This window comes from Eucalyptus grandis, chromosome 6 (genome assembly GCF_016545825.1).
Source record: "Eucalyptus grandis isolate ANBG69807.140 chromosome 6, ASM1654582v1, whole genome shotgun sequence".
NCBI classification, from domain to species: domain Eukaryota; kingdom Viridiplantae; phylum Streptophyta; class Magnoliopsida; order Myrtales; family Myrtaceae; genus Eucalyptus; species Eucalyptus grandis.
This window is the reverse complement of record NC_052617.1, coordinates 43,847,891-43,859,729: the sequence shown is the minus strand read 5'-3', so window position 1 is coordinate 43,859,729 and position 11,839 is coordinate 43,847,891. Positions and strand designations below refer to the sequence as shown.

Sequence of the window (11,839 nt, the reverse complement as noted above, 5' to 3'; positions counted from 1 at the left end):
CCGTCTCTTCATCTTCTTCCTCTTGCTTCTGTAGTCGCACAACCTATCCTCTCTCCCTCCCTCTCGCTTCTGGAGCAATGACCAGCCACCGCCCTTCCGCCCTTCCTCTCCGCCTCGTCCTCGTCATCTTCCTCGTCTCCATCTCCGCCGTCCGCTCCCGCTCCGTCCGGCTCTCCGATCCGGTCTCCGACGGCCTCAGCAAGGCGCTCGGCCGCAGGTCCCCGCTCTATCTCCCGTCCTCGGCTGCCTCGTCCGACTCCTGCGATGAGACGTACGGCTTCATGCCCTGCACGACCACTTGGATCGGCAACTTGTTCCTGATTCTGGTCTACATCTACTTGATGTACACGGCCGCGACGTGTCTCTCGCGCGGCAGCCAGATGTTGCTGGAGATTCTAGGGCCGGGGCTTATCGGTGGGCTCGTGTTGCCGATGCTCGGGGCAATACCCAATGCCTTGCTCATTCTCGGTGAGTTTTGTGGTCTGTTTCGCATTTGCTGGATGACCTGTATTTTTGGGTGTGGTTCCTGACAAATAGCGGGGAGCATCGGTGCAGGTCAACCTTGACCAATCCAACTTTGCCAGTCTTGGTTCGGTTCTCAGGAGATTAGGTAGGTCCTTGGTTTTAGAATTTCTGAACTAGCACTATGTGGGTTAGTTCTCAAGTGAAACCACCGTCTTGAGAGTTAAAGTCGATCCAATCCTGATTAACCATATATATAATATATTATTTATAATTTTTTCATATAGAAAAAACCTTAAAATAAACGGCATCTTATGTTCTTTAATAACTTAGATTTTTAATATTTTTTACAACCTCAATAGTTATAATTTAGGATAAAGGAAAATATTTTTGTAAGGAGTTCTCACGACGTCTTAAGTATAAACAACTTCTTATGACATCCTCCTCTAGTATTTATTCTTTTTGTCTTATTTATTCTCGCATCTTCCTCTAGCATTCATTCTTTTTTGTCTTATTCTCTTAGTATTCAATTTACCAAAATTGAAAGAAACCGCTTGCCACTCGACACTCACATCGCTTGTTTTGGATCGCTTGTGTTGCTTGCCGCTCAATACTCACTTAGCTTGTTATTTACCGCTCAACATTCAATGCTCATTCTATTCGACACTCAGCTTACGTGATCCTTACTGTTTGTCTTATTTAGCTTACTTCGCTTATCATCAAACCCATAGGATCAGTACGGTCCTTGGTTGTCTTTTCAATGAGTACAAAAAAAAAATTTATTGGTTAATCCTAGGTTGATTTTGAAATCGGACCGAACTCATTGAATCAGTCCAATCCTTAATCGCTTTTTTAAGGAGTATAAAAAATAAAATAAAAAACTATCAATTGGTCCCGAGTTGACCCTAGAATCGGATCAAACCCATTAAGTAGGTTTGGTCCTCAATCTCAAGCTCAATCGAGTTAGCCCTCCACCCCAAAAATTAAGAACCAACATTGGCGCGGGTGGTCAAGGTTAGGGGGTGGACTAGCCCAACTTGGACCATGCTCACCCCTACCGAGAAACTCTGAGAAAATGAAGTGATAAAATTGCATTAGAGACTGTTTTAGTTGGGTGTTGAGTAGTAGAGTAATCTATGGTGGACTATGAAGCACCGACATTCTCCAAGAGCCTTCATGTTATGTTAGATACTTCGACACGTGTTCGAAACTTTCTAACACTTTCGGATACTCTCATGGAAAATCCGACACCTAATCAACTTTTCCGACATTCTCCTTTCGACATAAGAGTTTTTGACACGTGATTCCACTATCAATATCCATTTAAAAAAAATCAATGAATGAGAAGTCAAAATATGTGTGTGTGTGTGTGAAAATAAAACACAATAATAAAAATAATAAATGAAGAAATAAGAAAAACTTGGTTTTCTTTTTCCTTTTGACTCTCACTTCTTATGATATACAATTCATCCCTTAAATTTTTTCTTCTACTGTTCCGATACATCTAACATGAGAATCTAAAATGTAAATTGCTTGTTTTTTCTTCAAATTTTATGAATTATTGGGATAGAGTTGAATTTATCAAGTTGAAATAATGAGTAATATTAATAAATTGTGGATTAATGTTTTTAGTGTAAATTCACTATAGGCTTATTTATTTATTTATGAATTTGAATCAAATACATAAAATTGATAATTTACTATGTATATATAAAAACGTATATTTAATATTCAACATGTCTCAACGTGTCGGAATTCCTTTTTTTTGAAAAATAATGTGTTGGCGTGTCATGTCGTGTCGTGTCGCACGTCGGTATCGATGCTACCTAGATAATGGATAGGAAATAGAGGATTCAGTTACGTTGCCCTTTCAAAAAAATTTACCGTTTTGACAGTTCATTGAATCTAAACTATTGCTATCTAAACTATTGTTGTTGCTTTTATGTGCTTGCATTTAGTTGTACGCTATTTTACCGGAACCACTTAGAGTATTACGGGAATATGGATTTAGTTGGGTTGTCTCTGCCGATGATGTGTATGTAATTGTCTCACAACTGAAGTAAGCATCTCGTTCGACCAAAAAAAAAAGGTAGCATCTTGATTTCCTGTACCTACCTCGATCCTAAGCTACTTCCACTAGAGTGTAATACACTGAATCGAAAAATTTGATTTTTTCTATTATGTTATCATTCGTTTCGATAATATTAAAAATTGAAACTTGTTTAGTCAATTCAGTTTTTTCAGTTAATCAAACCAAATCTATAAAATTTAAAAATTTGTCCTTTTATTTAAAAATCATTTTTTATTTCTTTGTTTCTTTTTCTTTATTTTTTTCTTCTTTTCATTGGCTAGTCCCATGGTCGATGACCAGCTAGAGACAAGCTAGGCTCAGCCTCACCTACAAGCTAGAGACGAGCTGGCTCTGCTTCACCTAATCGTGAGGCCGAGCTCACCCAACCTTGATGAACTCAGACCTTACTAGTCTAGCCACTAAGGTGGGGCTCGAGCCTCATCGAAGTTCGCAAGATGTCAAATTATAGATAATTTTACTATGATAGTGGAAATTAGGGGTATAAGTGGTTCGATTCGATTCATTTTTTTCGAAAAAAATTAAATTGAATCGATAAGGAAATTTATCGATCCGAACCGAAATTGAAATTACAGTTGGACTCAATTTTTCTTTTTTCACTTTTGTTTTTGCTTTGTTTTTTTCCCACCTCTTTCAATAATTTTTTTTTAAATTAAATTATTTTTATTATTTTTATTTCTTTTTCTTCTTCTTCAGTGGCCGGTCGTCGGCCACGTCGGCGGCCGGCGACCAGCCAGAGACAAGTTGGAGCCTCGCTGGATTCCGGCGAGGTCAAGCCTCGCCACCGGTGAGCTTGAGCCTGCCAGATCCAGCGAGCTGGGCGAGGCTCGAGCCTTGCCAGAGGTCGCCAGAGCCTCGCCGACGTTTGGCAATGAGAGTCCAAACCCTAGCCGTAGATCTCCCTTAGATGGGCATTTTATAGCCAAAAATATTTATATCGCACATTTGCCCCTAAATATCTCGAACATAGGTCGGGAGATGTCTGTGCCATGGAAACCTGGGGACATTGTGAAAGGCTTCGAATATCAGTTAAATAGATTTATGACTCGATCCGCCAAGATGCTCTCGACTTCTCGATGACCCTCTGGCATTTCTGTCATTGGCCAGTTTGTCTGGTTGATTGCTTTCTAACATTCTGAACACTCGGCAGGTCTTTTCTAAACAATAATTTAATAATTCTTACTCTGTTACCCAGTTTGGAAATCGCTTTGAAATATGGAGAGATCTTCACGTTCTGAAATATGGGACTAGTGGAGTTCAGTTCTTCAAGTGCTCTGCTTTTCATTGTGCGAGAAAGTGGCGGAGCATTGGTCAAGCGGGTCAGGAGTCCAGATCCAGATGGGAAAATATTCGCACATTTGAAATATGGAGAGATCTGTTCCTGGAGGATGTGGAGTGTACTCCATTGTGACAATATCAAGTTAAATAGATTTAAGTGGCAGATGCTCGGTTGAGCAATCTAGGTGAATATAGGAAGGCACTTCTATTTCCCAGTCATGAGTGATAGTGCAGTCCTTTGGTCTTTGTTGCATAGCTTTATGTCAGTACCTCCTCCCCTTAGCAGTAAATACCTTTATAGTGCTACTCGATTACTTTCATAATTCTTTGCCTCAGTTGCATTTCTGTCATTGGCCAGTTTGTCTGGTTGATTGCTTTCTAACATTCTGAACACTCGGCACTTTTTTTCTGGGATCAGTTCTCATTATCTTGTCTTTTCTAAACAATAATTTAATAATTCTTACTCTGTTACCCAGTTTGGAAAATTTCACCACTTCTGTGTGTATAAATGAGGGTTCCTCCTGTTTCCGATGAAGGATGATGCATTTTTCATTTTATGATTGTAATGAAGATCTTGATGAATGCTTTTCTTTATTGTTTTCTGCAGTATCTGGACTGTCTGGAAGCACAGAAACTGCACAAAGTCAAGTCTCCATAGGAATGGACTTGCTCGCGGGTTCAACTGTGATGCTTCTAACTGTCATATGGGGTTCATGTGTTCTTGTTGGCAAGTGTGACCTGCGTGCTTCAGATTCAACTGCAGAGGATAAAACGGATACCAAAGGGTTTAGTTTGACAGGTTTACCTTTTGCAGGCATTTCTCAATTATTTATGCTTATTAGAGGCTCTCGCAGTAAGATCTTAAAATTTTCTTTTGATGTGTGTATATGAATGCCTTATATATGTTTGCCTAATCTACCCTCCACCAAGTTTAGCTGCTCACTCTTAAAGAAGTTGCTTTAGGGAGGTAAAAATCTCGAATTTCCAGTCCTCCCCCTCGGGGATAGAGGTTTTATTTGGCTGGGAATAACTTTTGAGCTTCTATTGCAAGTGGTCATTGCCCGGTGGCAACAATATTCCCTCAAGCTGGGAACCTCATCTAATTAAAGGTTAGATTGAATTATGCAGAAGGCAGCCTTGATTGTGAATGAATGATAGCTTTGCAGTAATGGTAGTTATGGTTAAGGAAGGTATGCTCTTGTATGGCTAAATAAGGTTTCAGTGTAGGAAGCAGGATACGTAGGCAAGGTGCCTAACTGGCTTTAGAATTTTCGAAGCGCTTTACTTTTTCAATTAGCATAAGTTGGTCTTACTCTGCTGACAAGCTAAAGGTTCTGTGACCTCCTTAAATCTCTTCATCCTTGCTCTACTGAGCTGAAGCATAGAAGTTGTGACTGTGATTTCTAGAGACTGCTCAACCCCTCCTATTTCTTAATTTGCATTGTTATCTCTACCAGTCTTAAATGGCTCATCATTTCCAGTACATGATAGACACAACACTTTCAGGTTCTGGTATTACCATCGATAAGTTAACAAGAAGGGCGGCATGGATCATGGTTATCTCAGTTATTCCATTCCTTGTTATTCAACTTCTTCAACTTCTCAATTCAACATCAGGAAGGCATGTGGCAGTCTTGATAGCACTGATTTTGTCTGTGGTTCTACTTATCTCTTACTGCAGCCTATATCAGGTATGTTATTCTGAGTACTTGTTCTTAACTGTACTCTGCAACTCTGCCTTTTGTCATGCATTTTGAATATATGTAGCAATCGCAGAAGTACGCATGAGGTGTGCTTTATGTTGCCATGAATATAGTAAGGCTGTTTAGCATGAAAAATTTAAGGCCGTGACCTCCGTGTATGGCGGCTGGCACCCATCAATTGGTTTAACTGAGTAGAAAGTGACCCTGCCCTCATGAACTGCTGTCCTAACAGCGAGATGGGGATGCTGTTCTTGTGGACTTATCTTTTTCTTTCTTTGCTTTGATAATTGTATGTACACACATTTCTTCCTGAGTCCATGAGCAAGCAAGCTTAAGAAAAGTATCTTCTCGTGGGTTTTTGTATGATATGAGCTGAAAAAAACATCCTGTATTCTGACTTTATAAGGTTGGCAGGTGTTCCAGCGTCAGATCCAAGTGAGGAGACTGAAGTACTGGGAGAAGAGGCGTGTTATATTTGGATTCTTAGGACATGTAAAAAAGCATGCCATTGGAAGGCTTATGAAGGGTGATGGTGAAGTTGACACAGAAATTATGGAGAAGTTAGTACTGGTGCTAAGTTAAATTCTTTAGTTTTGCTTTACTGTTTAGGTGGCTCACCCATTTCTTTGACAGGATATTCAAAACCATTGACACAAATAATGATGACCAACTCACTGCTAGCGAACTAAAAGCATTTGTAATAGGAATCCGTTTTGAAGAAATCGATCTGGATGCGAATGATGCTGATAAAATCATGGCAGCATTTGATACCTCTCATGATAATCGTCTTTCATATGATGAGTTCAGAAAGGGTATTGAAAAATGTCTAAAGAAGGCGGTGCGTTCAGGAAAAGGTTCCAATCTCAAAAATGTTGTTGACACAATGAAGATTATTGATCACACCGGCCATGTAAGTGATATGAGCAAGTTACCATGTTCTTTAGTAAATCACTAGCTTAGTTTGTTTGGATATTTTGAAAGTCCACAAACCCTTCTGTGATTCCCTTGTGCAGCAAGCAAAAAAAGAGCACGAGCAATTGTTAGAGGGGGAACAAAGCGATGTGGTGGTTGAGATTGTTGAAAATGTTAAAATGACCTCCTTAAAAGCAGTGGGGTTGTTAATTCTTGGAACGGTCATAGCAGCAGCATTTGCTGATCCCTTGGTAGATGCGGTCGACTATTTCTCAGATGCTACCGGTATCCCCACTTTCTTCATTTCGTTTATTGTACTGCCTTTGGCTACCAACTCCAGTGAAGCAGTGTCGGCAATAATCTTTGCTAGTCGTAAAAAGCAGGAGACAGCATCACTGACATTCTCTGAGGTGCGCCTTTGACTTATTTGTATTCACCTTGACTTGGTTATCGGAGTCTGGTGCAACAATGCCATAAATATCATCGAACCTAAGTTTTCTTTTCGGCATGGAGATTGGAATGATTAATCTCATCATCAGTCATTGCATCGTTGCTTTTTTGTTTTATTTAATTGGTAAGTTGTTTGTCTCGTGTTTGACGAGAATGACGATATGCTTAGTGAGTGACATCCTATCTCTTTTTGTAACTTGTGCAGTTATATGGGGCAGTGACCGTGAACAATTTGCTTTGCTTAGCAGTCTTCCTGGCTCTTGTCTACATCAGAGGACTAACATGGGACTTCACATCAGAAGTGATTGTTATTCTTATTGTTTGCATTGTGATGGGAATATTTGCCAGCTTCCGCACCACCTTTCCTTTGTGGACAGTGTCAGTAGCCTTCATACTCTATCCTTTCTCCTTGGCGCTGGTGTACGTACTTGACTATGTCTTGGGTTGGTCGTAGATTTGTTCTCAGGGTACCTCATGGGGATGCCACAGCTTTCTGTCATATTCCCTATTTGACTTTCTTATGTTCATCTTTTGGAGTAAGATTGCATTCGGATTTATTCCATAGCTGTAGTAATCTGAGAAGCAATGTTTTGTAGTGAAAGGATTAATAATTTTGCCATGCTGCTGAGATGTGGAATGAAACATTCTGTTTGTGGAATTACATTGTGATGCTGCCTCCTCTTATTCATTCTTATGCATTCATATGCTTGAGTGGAACTGCCTGCCTCCTTTTTTTCCCTCTGTTAGGGTGTATGCAGAGCTGTTATAGATGGATACGAATGTGAATGTTGGATATGGTGACCTCGCCACCAGGAATAAGAGGACAATCACGACCGCTGTGCAATCAAGTGCATGATTTATCATCCACCATTCAAACCAATTGGCAGAAATAACCCAAGAAAACCAACATCTCTTACATCAAATATAACATCCTAACAAACATATCTACTAACCAATCCCATTTCAACTTTTCTCCTTCTCTCCACCTCCCTTTTCAAGTCAGTACGCTCATTTTAGCCTCGCATGGAACTTTGGGGAGCCCATCTTGAAGTTTAGGGAAAATAAAGGTATTTCTTTTCTGAGCTTACCACCCTGATAAGTTAGATGGCTCTTTATGACTTCATCTTGGCCACCCATCTCTACAGTTTCAAGTCAAGATCAACGCTTCCTTCTGTAACTCCATTGCGAAAAATGGTTGTGCTTGCAGCTCCTTCATCAGAATGCTTCTTTGCCAGAGGGAGGAAGCTGTAGTAGTCGTAATTCCCTTGCTGATTGACCCACCTCGGTCCCTCTCAAAATTTTGAATCTTGCGCATGACCCTTTTCACTGATGTAGCTTATCAATTCAGATGTAGAATCACAAGGACAGCCATGCGAACCATAAGGCTTGTCAAAAAAATTTACTCTCACCTTACAGCTTGGTCTCTCATTATTGGGAGGTTCACAATTGGCAAAGGCCACAGAAGCAAATGGCCGGTTGCTCTTGGTAGTCAGCCACGTCGATGGCAAAGTAGGAAGGCCTAATGTGAGGAACTCACTGCTGAAAACTCCGTTTTGTTTCTTACTTTGAACTGATTTTGCATTGGAAACTGAAGCTTGAAGTGAAGAATACCTGCAACAATGTCAAGTGTGCATGAAGAAGCACGACAAGAGATGTTTTGGTGAAAACAAAATGGTACCTAAAACTCCCGATCCCTGGTTCGTAAATCAATTCAGCTCCATATTCAGATGAAGCCGAGTCATCTGACGTCTGGGGAGTATTGGCAGATGTAAGAAGCTTTAGGTGGACCAGAAATGCAGGGAGCTTTTCTGAAGACAACGGACATGACCGCTTCAGCCACCTATCTACATAACAGGTCAAAGAAAAATATAACGATTTCCAGTCCAATTTATGTAATCACGGAATCAAGACGAATGTAATGCACAGAATAAATCAAGAAACATGTGACATATGTACATGTTTATTGCTCCTAGATCATGTGGATTCCCACTGAAATTTTTTTCTGTTTATAAATAAAAATTCTGTTTTTTTGTTCAATCAAGACGAATCCTCAATTGTTTCCCAAATACTACAAATCAAGAAACATGTGACATATGTACATGTGTATGGCAATCACGAAGACTAAGACTCATGGGTATATCCTCATCATTGATTGCTGCAGTAAAACTTGCTAGTCCTGAAAAAACATGAATTTTGCGTAGATGGGTGTTCACTAAAGGAAAGCCTAGGATTACCCACGTTTCGACATACCTTCTCTTCCTCCTGCTGGATAGGAGAACAGTTGCCATGATAGCTTTGGTTTGAAGGGGGCTCTGTCTGAGAATTTAGTACATATGATGATGAAGTTGTTGATGCATTTACCTGTGGCGTTCCCGCTATGTTAAAGTTTTTATACAATCTTTCAACACAGAAGGAGAAAAAAGACCAGAGGAAATTTAGTAAATCAGAAGTCACAAACTGAAATTTCCACCAACAATAAGCCATTGCCTTACTGTGGAAGAACCTGGTGGATCATAGTGGGGTAAACCTAACAAAGGCCAAAGATAGTCACATTCACTAGGCAGAAGTAGTTTCAAGCGGAAAGTGAATCGAGCGTCTATCCTATGACCATCCTCAGCAATATGTTCACAAGAATTCCACACTTCACGATCCTTCCGGTTTGAATATGCTGTACCGTGCTGACTAGTATTCTCAAGCCCATCATACTTTAAGGCGCTTGCCAATGGAACAGAGCCTTTCACCAGGACTGACACATCAGGATCTGAATCTTGTGGAGGTGTTAACGTTGAAACTGCAGCAACAGTTGCATGGCTCTTCTGTTGTTCTTCAATCCTGATCTTGTCCAACTGTGCCACTCCAAGTCCTCGCTGTGGCACCTTTCTTTTGCTTCTGCTTTTTGGAAGATCTTGTTCTGATGCCACCATAACTACTGATGCTACGCTTTGGATTTTTCTCTTCTTGTCCCATCTTGATCTATCTAAATCCAAAATGAAAGGACCATCATAGTTTCCTTAAAATAAAAGCAACTACTTTCTCATGGGAAAGGGTTTATTGAACAAATATCCACACGCTTCTTTGAAACAATGAAGGCGAAGATTTCATTGATACCCCAGAAAGATTATCGCCGAAGGAACTTGAGTTTAGAATAAAAATCTAGAGGAAGATGGAGAACCCAAATACCTAATAATAGAACAAAATAATGGCTGGTCAATGAATCCGAGAAACCAGTTACTTTTGTAACCCTTGGAGGAAAATCATCCAAAAGCTTAGCCCATTTTTCAGCTAAGATTGAGAGGGCAAAGAGAGGAAGAGAGAGAGAGAGAGAGAATCTGAGTGGTTCCGGATATTTCTCACGACCAGTTGCTTGTCTGAGAGGCAAGACAGATCAGATCGAACCTATACAGTTTAGGTGGAAGTATGAAAGACCCTCCCTTTTTTTTCTTCTTTTATGCTATTGAAGTTCAAAATAAAAACCGAAAAAGGTTCAACTTGCACTGTCATTTCTCGCCCTTATTATAGCATCTCCGGTTTCTTGTTTGTTTCTTGCTCAACTCTGATGAATTCACACCCACACTCTGAGCGGTTACAGAACTTAAATTACCACTTCAAGATTCTCTCTCTCTCTCTCTCTCTCTCTCTCTCAAAATAATGGCTTCTAATGTGGAGTTCTAAATGAAGCTAAGAGCGACATTGCTTGGCAATGTCACCTTACTTTGTTTGTTGCAAAAGAGAAACAAACTTTGTCCAGAATCAGCGTGAGAGAGCTTTCATGGGGCGTTTGAAGGTTTCCCACAAGCGCTTGTCATGATAGAGAGAGAAGGGAGCTAGTAGTTTTCCAAACGAGATATTTTCACCAGATGCATCATTCCATATACGTACGCATGGATACGTAGAGACGAAATCCTTATGGTTAGATGACTACCGTCTTTTAAAAGGTGAATGGGCACATCAAACAACGTATCTGAGAAGATGTGATTGGAATAACTTGGCCTAGACAAATGGTATCCGCGTGCAACGATAAAAACCTGTGCCCCCGCGCAGAAAATCTCTACTACTTTCGTGTCGACACGTGCGACTTTTTGGTAAAAATGCGGATTGCTGTATAGTTGAGCCAGTGATGTGAGTTAAGGATGAGAGATCGTGAGTTTATAGTCGAACCTCACAAAATTTGACCGAAAAGAAAACGCAAAACTTTACCACGGTTAAAAAGAAGTCACTGGCCATTATGGTCCCTCACAAGCTATGGTGCTACCTCTCTAGTGAGAAACTGCTTTCTCAAGTCACAACCAAGAAGGGGCGCTTCTGCTTTTCTCCGCTCTGTGTAGAAGGGTCCACGTCTTTAACTTCTATTCAAGAGAGGACACCAGTTTTGCCTTCTGCTTGAGGACACCCATGTCCATCATCCTTTAATTGCAGTGGAGCCCTTGTGTGACCACACCCTCTTTTGTCATGTAAACAATGCCAAGACTTTTCTAATGGAATACAAGGAACCTATACAGGCATCTATCGGAAGATCTACTTTGTTTATGGTATTTCCCGTTCTCATTTGGTTCTTGATTGGCCATTATCGATCGAATAGTCCATGCAGCATTAAAATAACCATTCTTTCGTGTAAATTACAGTCGACACTGAGATCTTAGAGTGAAAATAAGTTAAGGCCCTTTTTATCTTCTCAGAGGATCTGATATCAAAATGTCACAACAAAAGAGGATGCAGGTTTTCTTTCTTCAAATGGATTCTCATCTTAAACAACAGGCTGCATCCGTGCATCTACTTTCTTCCAGCGGGTTCTGTTTGCTATTTTAGTGGAAGAACCCGAGTTCGATGATAGTGAATTTTCCTTCTCGCTTGTTAATTTGAATGAGAGGGATGTGCAACCTTTAAGTTGGAGAACCATTTCGTGTAGCTGGAAAGTTGTAAACAAGGGGCAAGACAAAGTACTCTC

General features: G+C 40.4%; 1 protein-coding gene and 1 long non-coding RNA gene across 4 annotated transcripts; one reads left to right on the top strand and one right to left on the bottom strand.

Moving 5' to 3' along the window:
- Positions 1–2: 2 nt before the first annotated feature.
- LOC120294228 (sodium/calcium exchanger NCL-like) lies at positions 3–7,555 on the top strand. Its single transcript, XM_039314200.1, has 7 exons — positions 3–468; positions 4,437–4,628; positions 5,336–5,520; positions 5,947–6,092; positions 6,166–6,442; positions 6,546–6,854; positions 7,100–7,555. The coding sequence occupies exons 1-7, from the start codon at positions 78–80 to the stop codon at positions 7,346–7,348; spliced, it is 1,749 nt and encodes a 582-aa protein (XP_039170134.1). The 5' UTR covers positions 3–77; the 3' UTR covers positions 7,349–7,555.
- Positions 7,556–7,731: 176 nt separating this feature from the next.
- Positions 7,732–10,284, bottom strand: LOC108956893. 3 transcript variants are annotated; one of them, XR_005551726.1, is made up of 4 exons: positions 10,075–10,284; positions 9,145–9,871; positions 8,573–8,738; positions 7,732–8,505 (listed from the first exon to the last, which is right to left on the bottom strand). It is a non-coding gene; the product is annotated as an uncharacterized LOC108956893 (long non-coding RNA). The 3 variants fall into 3 exon arrangements; XR_005551725.1 differs by lacking the exon at positions 10,075–10,284 and having other exon boundaries at positions 7,732–8,220; positions 8,304–8,505; positions 9,145–9,903; XR_005551724.1 differs by lacking the exon at positions 10,075–10,284 and having other exon boundaries at positions 9,145–9,903.
- Between the last annotated feature and the right edge of the window lie 1,555 nt (positions 10,285–11,839).

Excerpts from the sequence above, each read along its gene's own strand:
- LOC120294228 (XM_039314200.1), top strand. The coding sequence starts at position 78 with ATGACCAGCCACCGCCCTTCCGCCCTTCCTCTCCGCCTCGTCCTCGTC. Across the intron at positions 469-4,436 it reads CAATGCCTTGCTCATTCTCG|TATCTGGACTGTCTGGAAGC; the intron begins GTGAGTTTTGTG and ends TGTTTTCTGCAG. Across the intron at positions 5,521-5,946 it reads CTTACTGCAGCCTATATCAG|GTGTTCCAGCGTCAGATCCA; the intron begins GTATGTTATTCT and ends TAAGGTTGGCAG.